General features: G+C 32.0%; 1 protein-coding gene across 6 annotated transcripts in view; it reads right to left on the reverse strand.

The window, feature by feature from the left end:
* LOC143233963 (uncharacterized) overlaps window positions 1-15827 on the reverse strand; it is a 34737-nt gene extending 18910 nt beyond the window's left edge. For 3 of the 6 annotated variants that reach the window (XR_013018449.1, XR_013018450.1, XR_013018448.1), the window contains exon 1: window positions 14792-15133. Coding sequence is in view for 1 of the 6 variants with exons in the window: in XM_076470900.1 (XP_076327015.1) it covers window positions 6918-6978 (61 nt within the window). In the remaining 5 variants the exon portion in view is untranslated. Of the gene's footprint in view, window positions 1-6917; window positions 6995-14791; window positions 15134-15521 lie in introns of those variants that run through there. The other 3 variants (XR_013018446.1, XR_013018447.1, XM_076470900.1) reach the window with 2 other exon arrangements.
* Between the last annotated feature and the right edge of the window lie 4873 nt (window positions 15828-20700).

Raw genomic sequence — 20700 nt, forward strand, 5'->3', positions numbered from 1 at the left:
ATCACCTTTTAATAAATTAATACCTGCTCATATGAAAAAGAATGTTACTTTATTAAATAAACAAACATGAAACAAGAACGCAAGATTGCTGTTGATGTTTAGTGGATCTGCTTACATTAATATTTAAGACAGAAATATGGTTACACCTCGCTCTCAGAAAATCTAAAATCTGGACTTATGAGATTCTGTCCCACTCCCAGGGAAGAACCTATAAGGGAATGTGCTAAAAAAGTTGGTTACTTAAGAGATTTTTACAGAGAACAATGAAGCTAAAAATATTCTAAATATGCTTGATAGGGTTCAAATCTGGCATTTACCCTGGCCACTGGGAAGTAGTAACGGCCTAACCTTCAAGCCATCATTTTCTGATTTAATCCAAGTCAATACAAAGCTCATCTAATACAAAAAACACTGCTCTTCATGATGAAAAGAAACCCACTTGAAGTAAAAATGTGTCTCAGGAAAGCTGGTATGAGTATTTCATGGTATAGAGAGGAAGAAAGACTTGGTTGAGACTGACGATGTAATTAGAATCAGTGAGTGTCCCTTTACATTCTGATCATCAATTGCTAAAATGAGAAACAGAAATATCATCATATTTTGTAAAGAGTTGCAGACAATTTAATGAAAGGTCTTGGGAAAATTGTCTTCAAACACGAATGCATCTAGTACCTTAGAACTATGCAGATTTGGACTTAATGAAAAAAATTAGTGTTTCAAAATGCAGAAGGGAGTGATGTCATTTGTGATGCCCACTGCTGTCAACATGTGATATTATCTGAAGTGAGGGGGTAGCTTCTATCCAACTATGCTGTCATTGTAGTCCAGCCAATGAACATAACTTCAGGTAGATTTAGAGCACACCTGCAACTGTAGTGTATCAGTGGTAGTTGTTTGAGATGAGTCATTCTTTTCACTTATCCTCACACAACAGAGAGCCCATTCTGTTGGCTTTGGTACCCAAGCCATCCAGAAACTATTGTTTTCTGATGAGACTGGAACTGTATTGTTAACCTATTCACTCTAAATTATGGTAATGTAAGTGGCTTGCCAATTTTGTACTGAATTCAAATGCCCTTTCAACATTCAGTTGTGCAGCTTTGTTCAAATACAGTTAATTTCTGGGCTATTTTGTATTTTGTGGTTTTTACCAAGCTATACCTGTAGTTATTTGCATATGATGTCAGAGAACCATTGATTTGTTTTCTTGTGTGTGTTTACCTACTTACTGATGTGTTCATATAAGATTATCCAAGATATTCAAATGCATGTAAGGTCATCTTACTGAATTTACATAAAACTAGTCTCAAGAACAGTTTATAATATACTTCTGTCTTTGAACAAACTGTCTATGTATAATATGATTATTACATAATGTGTGGTTTATCTCAATCATAAAAACTTCCATGAATCAATCTCCAATGAAATTTTAGAAGCTACCTGAGAAATAACAACATGTAACATGTAAATCTTAGTTCTTCAGAAAACTATTAACAACTGATTTAGGTAGTATATGAATGAGCAAAAAGATATTTATAGGTTTTAGGTATTTTTTATTATTATAATTATGCTGAGAAAGGACTGTTTCAAAACTACAGTAACAAGGATGAGCAACAAATGAGTTTAGCAGAATAATGTGTTTTGACAAATGTGTAATATTTTGATATAACTAAAAAACACAAAGTCACTATAACACCAGTAAACAAACCTTATTATTCATGATAGCCCTCAGACACATCACACAAATATAGATGTCATCTGTGGCCTCCCCCATGTTCAGCCTTGAAATATGTTTGGATGTTCTTCTCATTATTTTATGTGTCTAACTGTAGTGCAGGACGGTGTGTGGTGGAAGAAGTGTATCCATTTGAAACAGATCCATTCTCTTGGCTACATGACTCTTGGACTAAATGCTCATGTCTAGATACAGTATTCATGTGCATATATACAAATAATGAGAGTAATAAAAATATTTAAATGAAATGAAACTGTAAGATTAATTACAGTATATTTAATTATATGCAATGAAACAGATTAGGCCCCTTAAAAAAGTTATAATTTTTTTAACTGAAAATGTATTTCCAATAGGTACTTCTATCTCCTCACAAGATTAACTTTTACCATTTTGTGCTGCTCTCTTTATGCAAACTTTTTTATATAACGCACCTTCCTACTGGAATCAAAGATTCAAACATGTCTTTCATGCAAATCAACATGTGTCATCTCTCTACCAATAAGAGAGCACTACTATCACAAATGTGACTGCTCCTAAGTGCTATTACCAAACCATCATTAAGATTGCAAGGATGAGAGTGGGAAGTGTGAAAAGAGGGAGGTACCTATCGGAAATATATTTTCAGTTTAGAAAAAGTATAACTTTTGATATGGTACTTCCCTCCTCTCAGAAGATTAGCTAGAATCCCACATTGACTGGTGTGAGGGAAGAACAGAGATAAGTCCTCAAAAGCATTCAAAGAATACCTCTGTGTATGAAAAAAACAAATAACATAATCTGAGAAGGACTACCACACCACTTCTGAACCAGATATTTTCTCACCATGAGCACTTATGAAAAAATATGAAGGAAAAGCACATCTCAAGGAGAGAAGATAAGTGAAGAAAGTGATTCCAATCAGATAAATAGACCATTGTTCATATACCGTGTATCAGCGTGGAAAAATACTGAACAGTGACATTTCAGGAAAAAGGAGTGGGCAAGGGCTGGAAAGAGGGTCACGAGAGAGGAACTGGTGCCAAGCTCAGTTCTGGGCCACCAGATGAGAAAGGGTGAGTTGGATTTGTTGAACTGAAGCAACTCTCAACTCCAAAGACTCCAGAATTGTGTTAATCATGTTACATTTCAAAAATGGGGCCACCTGAAGGTTCTGTAGATAAGCTTGTAGATGGATTTATAACAGTATGGCATCAGACCCAAAAGGTCCCAACAACAAAGAAACTATGCTTGCAGGGCCAGATCAAGGATAACAGGCCAGTCAATGTGGTAGGTAAGGACGGAAAGAGCATCCCCAGAAAACCCCTCAGAGTTCCTGTAAAAAGCTTCAGACAGGAGAAGGATCAAGGAAAGGTACCACAACAAGGTAATACAAAGAAGGGAATACTAGGCACCAATTAGATGAACAGGAGATTCAGGCAGAACCCAATAATTATTGGTCCAGATAAGGACAGTCTGCCCTGTGATAAAAGGGAGTGACTAATCTAAAGCCCATGGGGATGAGGCATACTAATACCATCATCCCATTGGGAGGGAAGCCAAACATCATGGAACAGGGGGAAAAAAACTCAATGAGGTTGGGATGCAAAATCATGTAAAAGGGAAGAACTTGGATCATAAAAAGTAGAAGCAAGAGACAAAACATCACATATTGAAGCAATAAAATCTTAAAAAGGCCATAAAAGCAAAACACAATCCTCAGGGAGGTGTGGTGTTGACGAGGACAAATGATCGAAATTCTCACCAGTGTGGTCAGAACCTAAAGGTTCAGGACAAATAGGGGCAATGGAAGGAGACAAAGTTGTCTCACGTAATGCTCAATCTCCCTGTAAATAAATGCTGATAAATCCCCCAACATGTTGCCTACAACTGCGACCTGAAGTATAGTATCAGACGAATGAGATGGACCTGAAGTGGTAATGTTAACTTTGGAATTCATGCTTGACACCAGACAAACAAACAAAATATCTGACAGAAAACACAAATAAATAAATGCTTTCAAAATGAAAGTGAAAATTTCTTAGAAATTAATGAAAGTTAAAGTGAGGTAAACCACTCTCTAGTAGAACTGGAACAAAAGAAAGATATCTGAAGTCTAGCACTGTGAAATGAGAAGTGTAGGTTCAGTTGTAGTGCATAGAGGGAGAAACATGCATCACATGATGGTGGTGCTCTCCAAATGGTGGAAAGATGATGCACATTAATTTGCACAAGAAACATAATGGAATCAAAGGTTCCAATATGGGGTTACAGAAGGCTTGTGGCATGCTTTATAAAAAGTTTGCATATAGAGGGCAGCACAAAACAAAAAAGGTTAATCTTGGGAGTTGAGGGAGATACTGTACTGCAAAACCAGGTCCTTACAGGGAAAAGAATATTATAGTGGCATTTCATTTATTTACATTTATTATTTGTAATAAGCAAAAAATATCTTTCACTGTATAATAGCTATGTGTAAACTATGTATATCATAAAGTTAACAGAAAAAGGAGTAAAACAGGCCAGAGTTAAACTCAAAAACTCTCCAATGCCAGACAACTGCTTAATCAACTGATCTATAAGGTTAACCCATCAATACTTCCTATGAAAGATTTTTTTAACAATTTGATAAACAACACTCAACTGCACTTGTGCATATATGCAATTACAATTTCAGATGTTGCATATTAAACTACATGGAGATCTCAAAGGCTTGAAAGCTAAAACAAAAATCAATTACTGAACTTTCAATCAAATTTACTAAATTACCCACTGTTACAACAAACAAAAATAAACATACATTCACATTAAAACAATACTTCATTATCAAATCTAAAGTTTTCAGTTAGTCAGGTTTAAGTAACTCAATAAAGTCATTAAATCACTGCATTATGACACTGTATATTTGAAGAGTAAAACAAATCTTCTGTTATATTCTTTCTTATCAACAGTGAAACAATCTAATTTTGATTTTCCCCCTTTGATAGTCTTAAGTTTTGTTTTAGCTTTTATACAGATATTCTTACAGCATATTACAATATATATTTTATATATTTCTATAAAAGTGTGTGTGTGTGTGTATAAAGAAAAACATGAGCTCTCAAAACCATGTGGAAATATTAGAATTTTCATTATTTTCACAATTTTTAATTATGAGACCAAATATATCTAAACAGTATTTCAGCTAAAAGCATATTTACTTTTATACATTTTTGCAACTTCTATGATGAATATAAATAACAGAATTTTCTTCTTTCTATAAAACAAACTTTATCAGGGTTAAAGTCTGTTAATGAGCAACAGGACTAGATAACCATTTGTAAAAACTTCAAAGTTATTTTAATACAAGTATTTTTTTAACTGCCACCATTAACTTATCTGCATTGCAAGTGCTTTCTTTTTCTTTGTATTTTATTTATGCAACTGCTTGTTTACGTTTTCCTAAAAGAATCAGTGAATTAACTCTGATATCAGCAATTTAAAATATACTCCACACATCTACCATATGCTAGTTATTTATCAAATGAAGTAATACACAATTAGAAAAGTGTTTAGCTGCAGTTAATGTATGTGTGTTTCTCTTATAACAAAGCCACATTGGACAATCTGTTGAATCCACTGAGGGGAATCGAACCCCTGATTTTAGTGTTGTAAACTGTAGACTTACCACTATACCCACAAGTAATGAAACATGGTTTTCAGTGTTAGATGTCCTCAGACTTATTGCTGTGTTACTGGGGTCACCATTAGGGCAGAATTAGTAAAAAATCATTATTGTGATGTGATATCACAAAAACTAATGATAAATGGAAGTGCTTCATCTCTTCAAGTGTAAAGAATTATACAGTATAATAATTAACTTATTGATTATAATAAATTAGGGAGAAAACTTCTATTTCATATACAAAACATATTTTGTTTGTGATATGTTGTACTTGAATGCACAAAACTTATAAAGTGCTGTGTATTTAAAGTAATTAAAACCATTAACTGACCTGCTTACACTACTCATGTAGAGTTCTTAGTGAATCTGTTGGCTGTGTGGGACATCTCAGTGAGATTAAACCTATTCCATAACATACGATGCTCACCAAACACCTCTAGTACATAAAGACACTTTGAGATGAACAATGTGATAAAAATGACAAACTGATTGACTTATCTGGTGAGTCAACCTGACCTAGTGATGCTTGTATCCTGGGTATTGAGGGCAAGTACCAACAATCAACAGGGTGACAATACTGGTACTCTAAATGTATATAAAAAAATGAAGAAATTTGCAAACAGAACCTTAACAAATAAATGTTCCTTCCTTACATGAAGCTCTGAGTGCTGACAGATCTTTCACTCAAATACCTTTCCCTACCATCTGCACCAACTCTTTCTTAAATATATGATAACATCATTCATACCTTCCTACTCATAATTTCACTTTTGCACATTTTAAAGAAGCTTTCCATACAGAGATGGTAACATTATTTATACTTTCCTATTCCTAATTTTGTTTATGCACAGCTTACTGAAATTTAAAAAGCTTCCCCCATGTGCATGTAACTCTTTTAATTACATAAATTGATATAACTAATAGTTCTGATAATATATAAGAAACAATATTACTATTTATAATATAATTCAGTAATATTTTCAGCTAGCAAATAAATAATGATAAGGTGTTGACTGAAGATGAAATGTATGCTTATAACAAGGTGTTTTTATACTCATATACACTTATTAAAGTGAAAAAAAACCCTTTAGAGGGTTACATGTGCATCTCTGTTTACTTTCTTAAAATTTACTTGATTAGGGTTAGTCAAACATGATTATATTCTTTTATCCAATAACATCAATATTATCATCATTACATATTTTATCTAAATACTTTTCAAAGAACTTTCATTAGAAATTACAGCAATAATGTCTTATGAATCAACTTTTGCAATTTTGATACATTTTACAAAAATGTTGATGTTTATGGCAGTAGTTAAAAAAAGAAAAGTTACAAATGAAAAAAATGAGATATCATATGATTAGCCCTAATGGTTTAACTAAATCATATCAACCATAAACAGAGCTGAGATACTGTATATGGATACAGAGTAACTTACAAATATTATGATCACAATAGTTTTTTTTTATTTAAGCAGTAGAAAAAACAAGCATATACGCTGCAAATTTTGGAAATTGTTGTTGGTTTAAATACACCTACTCAGTATTGTTGGTTCGTACAGAGATCTCCAAGTCACAGAGATTTTGAGTTGATTTTGCATCTCCTACAAATCTTCTCTGTAGTAAAAATAATTATTAGTTTGAATATTATTCTAAACTCTATACTTATATTTACTTAACAAAGAGATACAGTTAAATATTAATGAAGATCATTGTTTTAGGATACATTTCAAAGGTTATATAAAAAAGAATCTTTAAAATACAGTAAGTTATTTTTATATTTATACTACATTATCGAGATTCTTGGATGAGAAGTAAATACTAGAATTATATACTTACAGGAAAGTAATAAAGTCATTCTAAAGGAATTATTAATGATAAAGTATTTATAAAAGTAATTTAATGTAAAATATATCTGATAACCAAAGTCCAGTTTGTGTAATAATATTTTCCAACAATGAAAATAATTCACTTATTAAGTTTTGTATTTATCTTAGCCAATACATTTGTCATTCTATTTCCCAAAAGGAGTAAACATGTATGTGGTATATATAAGAAATGTATTTATATTTGAATACAAATGCTACTTAAAATATAAGACAATACACATATATGAAACTACAACTCCTGTATATTTTATTGCTTGAACTAGCAGAAATATCTGCCTTCTGGTCAGGTGTAGCTGCTAGTTCTTGCAGCCATTTCTGAAACTGTCCAAGTTCTCCAACAAGTTACTCGTATTTGACTTTCAATAAAGTTCCCATCCACAAGAAAAAGGATTTTATTTAAATTTTAATTTAAAAATGAACTATTGTCACAGCACTACATCACAGAATAAATTTGATTGAAGTATTCCTTTGTAGACACAGTTATCAATGAAGATACCTTACTTTTCTGTTGCAACATGCACAAGAATTTCATTGAATAAAAACAATTTTTTTTAAGTTTGTTTTTTAATTGTTCTGTATTTCAAATTTTGTTACTTTTTGTAACTTTTATTAGTTAAACCTGAAACATTTTTGTGGAAATTTGCTAAAAACTTACTGCTTAGTTATATAATTATTATCCAGTTATGACTGCTAATGATTGATGTGCTAGTTTCTGAGATTCAAGTTTTGGATGTATACATCTCAAACTTCATTATAATAAGATACATATGTAGGATGCTTTATGCATATTACATCTCTCTCTTTGTACCATATCCAAACAAAATACTGGTAACATGGCTTCCCACAGATTTCTTCTTCTTGAGACACAAATTTCTGGTGTTGATACATTCATCGATTTAGATGGACTCTTGGCATAAGCCAACTGCTGTGTTCTTTGGTCTTTCCTTCCTTTGTGACTAGAAACCCACTTGAAATAAAAATGTATCTCAGAATGGCTGGTATTGGCATGAACACTTTTACTATTATAGCAGCAAACAATGTTTCAACCTTCCTAAGTCAGCTTTACTCTGAAGGTCAAAACTTTGTTCTCTGCTTTGATAGTAAAAGTGTTAATACTCATACCAACCATTCTGAGATACATTTACCTTTCTTCAGTCTTTCCAGTTGAAAACAGATTTTCAATTTCAGCTTTACTGACAAAGTGTTTGAAAAACTTCAACTGTCTCTTTCTGATATAAATCTGCAGCCTTCTCATACAACCTACTCTTCACAGAACAGTTTCATTTGAGATGTGACATGGCTAACATACCTTCAAAATGGTATATTACATACTAGATGCTTTCTTTTTCTTGACTAAGGAGGTGGTTAGGAGGAAACAGTTTGTCTGAAAGTACAGGACTAAAAGAAAATGTTTACGTATTAGGATATGGATACTTTAACAAATCTATAGGAACTGTTTACGTATTAGAATATGGATATTTTAACAAATTTATAGGAACTGTTTACATATTAGAATATGGATACTTTAAGAAATTCATTTCATACTGACCAATAGAATTAAAAAAAATTGTTTAATTCATTTATTAGCATACAGTAATGGATGATTTTTATACATACAAAAAATACAACTTTAAGTTATGCAAGGGGTAAGTGCATAGTTTTGTCTTGGAATTGTGCAAGTAGTGTTGAACATAATAAAAAATATCTCCATCTGGAAGAGTAGCATAAATCACATGTATACAAACTACTTATACAACACATCTGTTCAAATGGCAGCTAGAGAATAAATTGGGTATTCATGCTATTATATACAAGGATATACTGGTTAAGTCTATAAATGCATCTCCCACAGATGTTTGTGCAATCGAACTGTTAAAACAAACTGAGAAACCATCATCCTCATATACCAGCTGGGTTATAGATTGGACGCAGAGAAGAGTAGCATGCTTTTGACACAAACCTTATGACATAGCCTTTTAATACAACATAATGATATTTTGCATACTTCACCGACTATACACAAGTGGGCAATATCGGTTATGAGATAAAACATTACCATAAATATACATCAATATGTACACTTATATCTTACTTATGAACATTTTGATGCTTTAGGATCAAGATATGTTTTCAACTTTTGTAGATAATAAGCTGGAGGTTCTTTAGGGGTAACTTTTTCTTGCAAAAATGTTTATTCAGGCTGTGTATCAAAATGTGCATGTATAACACAAAAAAAGCTATTTTGAGATATATTTAACACTTAAAACATAATTCATATTAACCTTCTTCTTCATACCTTACCTAATATAGGTGTTTTTATAAATAACATTTTGAAAAGCTTTTTAAAACAAATCTAAAAGCATTACAAAGTTTACCCTGAAAGAAAGAATGCATAAAAATGTAATATTATAAACTTTACAAAAGCACTTTACCAAATTAAGTAGCAAATAAACCATAAAAACTAAAAATACTTAAGGAGCAAAAATTATTGTTACAATATTATGTTGTTTTTAAAATACAACAACAAAATACTTGTAAAAAATAATACAAGAAAATACTAAAAGTCACTTGGTCACACATCATGACCCATTTCTTATTATTATCATATTGTTTCAAGTCTTTAGCTTTGTCAGGTGGTAGATCCACGGATGCTTGCAGTAAAAGGAAAATAAATATAGTGTAAGATCTATTTCGTGCATCACTTTAACCAAACTAAATTATGATAAATCAGCTGTTCTTATTATGGTCTGCAAAGTAACATGAAAGAAATCTAAAGTTAAAAAAATACAGGGTGTTCAGAAAGTCACTGTGCACTAATATATTTATAAACAGACATGTTTCAATATAGAATACAGGAGGTAAATATGAATGACAATTATAAACAATGTTGAAAGTTGCCTCCACTGGCATCAATACAGGCCTGGATCCTTCTTATTTTGTTTCTAAACACCGCTATCAGTTGCTGGCTTGAAATAGACTGAATAAAATATGATTACAAAACTGCACAGTGACTTTCCAAACACCCTGTATATTACAAGATGAAGATAAAAGTTACAAGTCAATAAAATAAGTTACACTCTCCTAATTCATATAAAAACTTAAAATAATGATTCATTTATAGCTGAAAAACATATAAGCAGATTTCCCAGCTAGTGATATAACAACTTGCTACAAGACTTAAAAGATTAAATAAACTTACTGAATTTTATAGCTATAAAATTTTTTTTACAACTTTAAAAGAGGTAACAGTTTGTGTCTGTTTTTAGGCACAGCAACCTGAGGTATATTTTGTGCATACATAAATGTATAAATAAATAAATATATAGTTACACACACACATACATGTACATTAAACTTAAATTATAAGCCCAAAATCTACAAATATGTAACCTATCACAGCTTTCCATGAACAAGGAGTTATGAAACTATTAGTCAAAAGTATTCAACAAAAACTAACTATTCTCTTTTTGGAGCTAGTTTGAAATTTCTTTGCTTATTATTTGGTAGTTATCTTACCATATAAAATTTTGTTAAATGACAGAAGAAATACGTTTTTTTGCATTTATTTGTGACAGAAAAACATGGTTAAATTTTTATCAGTTCTTAAACTTTGGATTTAAATTGTTTACAAACAACAACCAAACTGGATTTATTAATTGAGCACCCGTGCATGTGTGTGTAAGAGATATTGATATTTATTTGTTGGATGAAGTTTTCACATTTCGCCCATCTCAAGTTGGTCATAGTTTGATATGCAGTGTTGATAGTTCAGCTTAGATTGTAGGTTCTTTTTTCTTACCATCAATTCTTCTTTTGCTGATTTTATTGTTCTGAAGTGTTTACTATTTGTTTTTTTCATTTCAGTCTTTGCTTATGTAGTTGTAATTCCAGAGTTATTGAAAGGGATATTATGCACATGTTCCTTAGTTCTGGTAGTTAAGGTTCAGTTGTTGACCCAGTATAAACTTGCTTGCAGTAATAACACAAATATTTGTATACTACCAGCAATTTGTTTGAAGGAGTAGTTTGTCTTTAAACAGGAAAAAGCATTATGTATCTGTTTGTTTGGTTTGAAAACTACTCTTAGGTTGACTTGGGGATGACTGCAAAATGCTTTTGATTTTTAGTCTGATGCCATGAGAACCAATGAGAGGTAACACCAAGATGATAGGACATTTAGGAATATTGAGGTCAGGAATTATGGAGTGTTCCAAACCTTACTGACATATTCAAAAATACTTTTGTTGATGAGTGCTAGAGGGAGGACACTTTTAATCAAATATTTTTTTTAATATTGATAAGCTGATCATAAAAATACCTACAAGATCTGATAAGTTTATAAGCTCCATGAACTAAAATACTTATTAAAATTAGTTTTGTTGCAGTCAGGTATGAGTGTGCTGAAATAACAGTAGAGGTCAGAAAATGTTAGTGTGGTAGTACTTTAATTCAAGCCTGTTGTTCTGGTTGATGATCTCAAGATCTAAAAAAATCAGCCTAGATGCTTTTTGCTCTTCAACCATGAATTCAATATTCCCATGCTTTGAATTTATGTAATCTTGAAACCTTTTGACATGGTTTCAATGTCTGAAGACAATAAAAGTGTCATTGGTATCTCTCATAAAGCAAAGGTTTAAAATGGGATGGACCCATAACTGGAACCAGTTGATTGCTTGATGAGATAAAAACAAATTAGCTAGTGTGGGAGCAAGTGGTGAGCCCATAGCTACACCATATGTTTTCATCTATCAAACATACATCGATGTCTACTGGAACAGAAAAATTCTTATATAAATTGATGGGAGTTAAGCACTTTTTCCTTTCCTATAAAAGTTATTTGTAACAGATGGTGGAAAATATATTTCATAAGTTTTTACAATATAATGTGTGACCATATTTTAAGTGAATCAAACTGAAATAAATAAATATTACTTTAATAATTTTGAAATTTGGTGTAAATAATTTATAATTTTGAAACATGTACATTTTAATAACTACACAAATTTACTAATATAAATGGAATAAAAATCAACTTACAAAGGTTTATCTTCTATTTTTTTTATTAAATGAATACATTTACATGTTTCTATTATATTGTACATGTGCACTCGTTTTTTGGAATCTTCATTTAGAAATAAGTTAAACAAAAGTTTGGTTTAAATATACAATGTAGCTGTTATTTTTTCTCATGGAAAACAAATTTATTACAAGTATATACTGTAAAGGCATATACAAAAAAAATCACAACTCTCATCACATAAATTACAATCTACTTTAAAATATATATAAAACATAGTAAGCCCCCAATTATTTTTTCAGGTACAAACAAAGACCTTATATCTGTACTTTAAAACATCAGTGACAACATATTATCACCAATGTAAGCAAATATGTATGTCATGAGGACAAAAGACCAAATTCCAAAAACAGTACACTGTAACATTATTCTTTTGAACTCTTCTGTGTGGAGCTGGGGTGTTGGAGGAATTTGTTAATTAATTAATTGTTAGAATAATTATGCAATTACTTTCAGCTAATCAGTTATTCTCATAAGATAGCAATTAAAACTTGGCTGGATGCTTCAGGGTTTACTTAATTATCATACTTAAATCTAAAGCTAGGTAATTAGTGCAGTTAGATAATTCGTTAATCACTGAGCACATTAATTGATTTTCACATGCAATTTAGACGTTTTTAAATCACAGATTACTGTAGCATAGACCACTCCAACAACCTTTTGATATTTGATACAGTTTATGTATATATTCCTACTGTGAAGTTTGTTCTCAGAAAAGCTGTCGTAAATTGGTACCCATAGTGATTGTCTCATAAGAATTAACAAATCAACTACACAACCATTTCATTTTTCTTGCAAAACTTAGTTTTCTATAGCTATTGCATTTGGAAATTTCACTGTCCAAGACTATTGAAATTAATGACACAAATAATGAACTACATAGAAATAGCAGAATGTTGACAGACACCACTTCATAATCATTCTCCTTGTTACCTTTTAATGTGAGCAAATATCCTTCCTATTTCTTAAATTTTTCAAATTCATAACTATTCCACTTAAAAGTTGTTCCTTTAATAAGTCAAATGTTTGCTAGAAGCCAAGATATACAACATCAAATGAGTAACTGTTCTACAAAAATCATGTATTATTAGAAAATTAAACAGCTTTGGTATGACAAGAAAAAAAAACATATTAGGAACTATTAATGCCAACTTCCCAGTTAGTTTTCTGTATAATTTTGGGAAGTAAGTTCCAACAACTTACTAACATTTACAGAAATCAAACCTCATCCTTCAAAGATCAGTATTTCCCAGTGTCAAGACTCTTTTGAAAATAATTATTAAAATACCTATTACTTATTTGTAAACTTCAGAGCTGTAAACATTATTTTTAAGATGCTTCTAAAGCTTTTTTAAAATTATTTTTCCTCAATAAAAATATAATTTCTTAGAAATTCTTTATCCAATTAATTCAAAAACTGAATGGCTAAGAAATTTGATTTCATTAATGAAAATTTTAGGCATTCTGTTGTTAGTTAAACAATTGTATTTCGTTTCTACTTGATAAGGTTCACTTTCAAGTCTTATTATATCATATTGTATGCTATTCTGTTTTTCTCCATAATTACTGTACATGTACAAAACTTCAGTTCAAATGTGACATTCAAGCTACAATAATTTCATAATTCTTTACAACAGGTATATTGACTTTATTACATTTTGTTATTTGAACATCTTATGTTTTACTCTATGTAGCAAATTTCATAATATTGTAAGCTAGAGATTTTAAGTTATTATAAGTTTTATTTTAATTTTCTTATTTTCCTATTTAGGATTAGGCACCTGGTCGGGATGCACGATTTGCATATGACTTCATTTATTTACACAGAGCTTAACTGAAGTAAAACAAACAAAAACACTTCATCAAGACTTTTCTCCCATTTAGATTAGTCACCAAATGTTTCTCACAACTCATCATACAGTTTCTCTATGTTATCTTATAAATGAAGACTTATAAAACCCACAATTATATACAGATGGAAGGATTAGTTTCAACTTAGAAACTTTATATGACTAAAAGCTGGAAAAATTAAAAATATGTGTGATAAAATAGTTCTTAAATTTCATAACTGTTTAAAAAAACACCAAAGGTGTGCAAGTAATGTCGTGATTACTAGTAGCCATGTAACAAGAACATGCATGGTCTACAAACAGCATCTTATATGATAAAATTTTTCATATGTTAAGTAATGTAAACAGTTGAACACAAACTCATGCAAGGAAAACTGACTCAAACAATTTCTCTAAACTCAAAAGCACCCACAGTAATACATGGAAATATGTATTTACACATTTTTAAACAAATTATCCTCAGTAATAAGATTAAAAACAAGATTTACAAATAGCATCTTTGAAACAAAATTTTTCACATGCAGTTGAAACAACAATACTTCCATTGTTTTTTTTTTTATTGTTTTGATACGTCAGAAAGTAGGTCTATACTCTATACCTTTTACTCTAAATGCCAGGTTTTCCTATCCAGCAAGTCAGAAGATTAATATTGACCTAAATCACGCAGTTATTAAAAACTTCATGGTAATTTGATAAATATATAGACAGATAAATTAAAAACAGATAACGCACTAGGTCTAAATACGGCTTTCCCCGGGAATTTAAAGTAGGTCAAAGATAAAAAAAAAACATCTGCCTCTCTCTCTCACTTGTGGTAGGTAAACAGACAGTAGGCAGGGGCCTGAGAATTGGAAATTTTCAAATATTACTTTTATTCCTAAAGCCTAGAAGTGATACTAGTTGATTTAGGTGTTACAGGCTAGCTAATTGTTAGCCTTACTTTTGTAGTGCGAAAATTCTAGAGTTTAAAAATAGAAGATCTGAAAAATAATTTAATGAAATATAATACCAAAAAAAATTAGTTAAAACAGAGTCACTAAACGAAGATTTTTACCCTATTAATAATTCTTCAGTTTACAATACGTTTTAATTTATATGACATGTATATATCACAAACACAAATTGTAGGTATGTGAAAGTTATTAAAATTAACAGTATGGCAGATACAGCACGACCTATGAATAGTAATTTCAAACTATTCCTTCTTTAGACAGTTTTCAAGACATTGTACGATCTGGTTTAATTGCAATTATATACCTTTATATATACACTTAACTAACAAAAAACATTAATTTATAAAGTTTTACGGGACGTTTGTATTCACTTACCAAAACTTTTGTAAACCTCTTTTCCAATTCATTTCTATCTGGCATTGGCATCTTAAAATTTTCTATAGGTTGAAGGGCTGGACAATAGGTTGTGGAACGTAACAATATGCCATGGTGGTCTGATGTTAAAACAATGCGAGGTGAAGTGCTTGATTCCTTATGCAGTAGGGAACTTTCCAAATTCTCCATAGTCAATCCAGTCTTGGGTTCACAAAAACGCAGGCAAATTTAAATCCTTTACGAACGTCAGTGCCTTTCATTACTAAAATTTAGTTTAACAGTCAGATTTACTAAAGTGTAGCAAAAAAAACAAACTGAAACGATAAAAACAAAATTGCAATATATCGCAATTGATACAACTTTATCATAAGTCATTTATAAGTTATAATTTATGGAAAACAACAACAAAAAACTATGAATAAAGCATAACGCTTAAACTATACCTGTTTCAAGTAAGACATCTTTTGGTTTTAATACTTGTTAGTTTTATTATCATCACAGCATTACATATTTATATGTTTATTTTTAATATTTTCGCAAATTTGTAAGAATGCGCAAGCGCAGAAATGACGTATATAATATTCATCCAATAGGCTTCTCATGTTATTTTTCAGACCTCGCGCGCATGAGACAATGTTTTTCTCTCTCACTTAATTTCTCACAATGTGTGTGCGTTTTCTCATAGCAAAGCCACACCGGGCTATCTGATGAGTCCACCGAAGGGAATAGAATCCCTGATTTTAGCGTTGTAAATCCGTAAACTTGCCGATGTACCAGCGGGGGACAATTTCTCACAGTGATTCAACATAACGCCAAAAATCGGATTTCAATACCTGCGTTGGGCAGAATACTGTTAGCTCATTGTGTGGCTTTGTTCTTTACAACAAACAAATAAAGTTTTAAGGTGTCAGGGTGATTTATTTTTATTATGCTTTAACGACTCTCCAAACGTCTTATTTAAAGTTTATTTTGGAAAAGTACATAATATTTTAGTTATGAAGTGTTACGAATTCGGAATAAATATGGGATGAAATAATGGGAACTTTTACTTACTTTTTTTTTATCGTTCAAAAATATGTTTGCAAAAACATTTGTCAGCCTTTTCGGCCATGATTAAATATTTTACTTTTTCACAGTTTAATATTTAATAATGTCTTTCAGAACTCACTTATTTTAGCCAATTTTAAGAGAATACGTGTTTAAATGTTTTACTGGATGAAAGTTCACAAACTGATTAAGAAAACCATTTAAACACGTATTCAATTAAAATAGGCTAAAATAAGCATGGCCTAGCGCGTAAGGCGGGCGACTCGTAATCCGAGGGTCGCGGGTTCGCGCCCCCGTCGCGCTAAACATGCTCGCCCTCCCAGCCGTGGGGGTGTATAATGTTACGGTCAATCCCACTATTCGTTGGTAAAAGAGTAGCCCAAGAGTTGGCGGTGGGTGGTGATGACTAGCTGCCTTCCCTCTAGTCTTACACTGCTAAATTAGGGACGGCTAGCACAGATAGCCCTCGAGTAGCTTTGTGCGAAATTCCAAAACAAACCAAAACAAACAAGCTAAAATAAGTGAGCTCAGAAAGACAAATTTTACAGGCCATAATATTGGGGCTCAGTATGTCGAGAATATCTCATTCAGGTGATTGTCAGGAAATTATGAGGGTAGAGAATTCTAGATATTCTCAAAGACTCTGATGTTTATCCGCATGGTCAATCACTAGCTCAAGAGAGCTAAACAATTAGTTATAATGATTATGATCGTGGTTATCTGTGCATGAAGTGAAGCAGGTCATATCCATGACATTTAAGAGTACAACAAAAGAAGACAAAATTAATTTTACAAACATGTAACTGCTTGGAATGGTTAAAGGCCAGAGGAAGTTGTGCAGCAACTGAGCTTGAATTTAATGGGTGTGGCACTAGACTCTACCAAGAACTTGAGTGAAGAGCAAATACGAGACAGTTATGATGAAGTTACACTGAAGGTTCAAAATGGTAGAAAACAGTTATCCATTGGGTCGAGTTCAATGTTAAGAAGAGGGGAGCCATGGAAAACTTGGCTGCTTATGTAGATATCTGTGTTATTTGCAATGACCTCAGTTGATTGCAAGAATATTCTTGTAGAAAAGTTTATAGAAAGATGAAATGATGAGGAATCACCTGTGTGCGAGAGACCTTTTCATTTTTACTGAGGAAGTTTCTTTGGAGATTTAGTAAGAAATAGTAACTTAAAGCCTGTTGCAAAAAAAAACAATACGTCAGGAGCAGTAGCTGTAGTGACTTCATCTAGAACAGACCATCTAACCCAGTCACACTAATTGCACCTGATTTGATCTCAGCTGAGGGATAACCAACCACTTGCACATATTGGTGTTACAGTGCAACCTTACTGAGATCCAAAACATAGGTAGGGATATCCTCGTCCTCTCATAGTTCACATGCCACAGCTTATATCAATAATATTTTAATCTGGATGCCATCCTGGAATAGAGGAACAATAAATTTGATTTGCTTGTGATATATTGGGTTATTTTCAAAGGAACTGCCCATACCTGACTAAGTGGCAAGGTAGACATGGCTATTAGTTTCAAATGATGGATCAGCAGATGTAGGAGAGCCAAAAATAGGCAGTAAAAATACTGCTACAACTTTGATAAATTAACATAATCACCAACTTGGATTAGGAGTGAAACAGACAGTCCACACCAAAAACTTCATTTTGATGAATGGAGAGGCAATTCTTACTATTTCTAGAAGAAATTCCTCACAGGCTGAAAATTGTCATCAATGTTCTTGGTTCTTGTGTTATAATTCTTAAAATGGATGTACTTCAATGTATATCAGCGAGCTGCACTAATATTCCATGCAAAAGTTATTCAATACCACCCAGACTGGACTCAGGAACGATGGATTGAATAAATTTGTGTGTAAGGAGAAGTCACAGTACCATCATATACAAACATTGTATTAGGTTGAGGAATAATTCGTGAGCGTTTTTAAATAATTTCATTCAAGCATTACATGCAAGACTATACAATACTTCAATGCATGAACACATTACACCCAAAACATTTATTATGATACTTTATTTCATGTGATACCTAGGTATATAGTATGCATTGTTTTAAACGAAATTGCAAGAAATTAAATGCGAAAAGCAGATGGTGTCGAAAATGCTCGATTTTGTCCACTTGACATTCCATTTAATGAGCTGAAAATGAAAGCAAAAATTAAAGACATATGAAAATCAAACACACCATCTATTAGAGCAAAAAATTATCTACCAAATGACATGAAATATTTTGGGAAAGCGTTTCATTTATGAATATATTTTGTTAACTTGAAAAAACGCTCACGAATTATTCCTCAACCCAATATTTTATGGTTTATTGCAGGCAATTTATAAAATGTTTATAAAGCCCGTATACGAAATAAGTTGTTTCCTATCCAAAAAGGAAGTAGCTATAACATATGCAGTTACCGTTTTGAGAGGTTATGAAGTTTTGTTGTTGTTTACTAATTATGGATGACTGGTTATTCAACTTTATGCAACAATGGTTATCAGCATAATAAGCACAGGGGAAATAAATAAGGCAAATAGGAATTCTAGGGTTGTGTTCATTATGCCACACACGAAAGCAAGTACCTGGCGCCTGAAAGGGCTAATTCAGGATTGCAAAGATGATCTAGACTCAATACAGCGTCAGTAACTCAGGGATTTGTTGACTGAAACTGAATATTCAAACGTGTTTGTGTGACCATATTTTGTGATCAGATCAAACAACAATTACACAATATCATATAGGTATAGGTGATGCATGTCCGAGTAAAGAGCAACCATGTAAACCTCTTTGGAGTGCTGAGAGTATAACCAGCACTGAGAATGATGTAAAGTGGATGTTATAAGACATAATCAAACAGCTCTCAGTGAGTACTTGGTCATCTTCCGTTTGAATTGTCAGGAAAAGGAAGTCATACCCAGTTTACATTTTGACTTTAGATTGGCATTGTGATATGAGGTTAACATATGATATGTTATTAAAAAGTACAATGCACCTGTTATTTTCATTAATACCAGCGAGAGAATGTTTCGTTTTCGACAGTTAAATATTTAGCAGGTGATGAATTTTCATGGAAGAATAAAAGTAGCATAGAAACTTCCATATTTTTATCTGAAGTTTTGCATCAAGAGTATTGGAAGAAATTTCAAACGAATAATGAGAGAAATTATCAACAGTAAACGGAGTTCACAAATAATAGGTTCTACATTATAACAAATGTAAAGTTGATGTATCCAGTGTTTTGATTGGTTAAAATGTAATATTTTTAATCATGCAAATCGAAACACTTTATAACTCACAGTTTTTTTTATAAATTTTGTAAGCAGTAAAAATTCAATCAAGGCAACTTGTGCAAAAAAAAAAAAGTATAGTTATTAATTTCCTAAACACTCTTACAGTTAAAGGCACATGAAAACACTGGCAGTAAGTGTACTTTCAGGGGTAGAAAATTAAACCAATTTGGTGAAATTTTGTAAATTGCATCTAGCTGGTTTTAAAGTTGAATCTGGAAGAAATCTGCAATGGAGAGCATTCATTGGTGGGTTCTGATGACCAGAAGTACAGATTTGTACTTCTGCTAGCCTGAGTAACCTCCTCTGTACAAGAAGTAGTTTTATGGTTTTGATTCCATTAATTTCTTATTGCACTCGGGTTTTGGTTATGGAATAGCCAGGTGGTAGTGGGAGAATTGCATCTGGGTTAAAGCGCAAATTGTATTAGTCATTATTATGGGAATGACAAGGAGGGATTACAGCTATAGATAATGGTCAGGCAAAGACCTATTGAAGCCTGTGTACCAAAAACTTCGCATGTGTTCGGGATATATCTTCTACATGTGAATAGGGCAGTTTGTGTGCACTCGAGATATCACCTGATCTACTGTTAAAGAAACAGTTGTCGTCTTTCATGCACAAGTAGCAGGTGTAGAACTATACCCCTACAGGTAGACCAGATGTTATCTCACGGAAATTACAAAGTACGAAGTTAGGTGGAGCGAAAGCAACCTAACAACTTTATTGACCACATGTTATATGAAACTGTAATACCTAGAATAAACATGAAATTCGCAAACCCTAGTTTTTGAAGTCTGATACAGATATTTGCAAGTTTTTGTTTTGT

Source organism: Tachypleus tridentatus, chromosome 12, assembly GCF_004210375.1.
Source record: "Tachypleus tridentatus isolate NWPU-2018 chromosome 12, ASM421037v1, whole genome shotgun sequence".
NCBI lineage: Eukaryota > Metazoa > Arthropoda > Merostomata > Xiphosura > Limulidae > Tachypleus > Tachypleus tridentatus.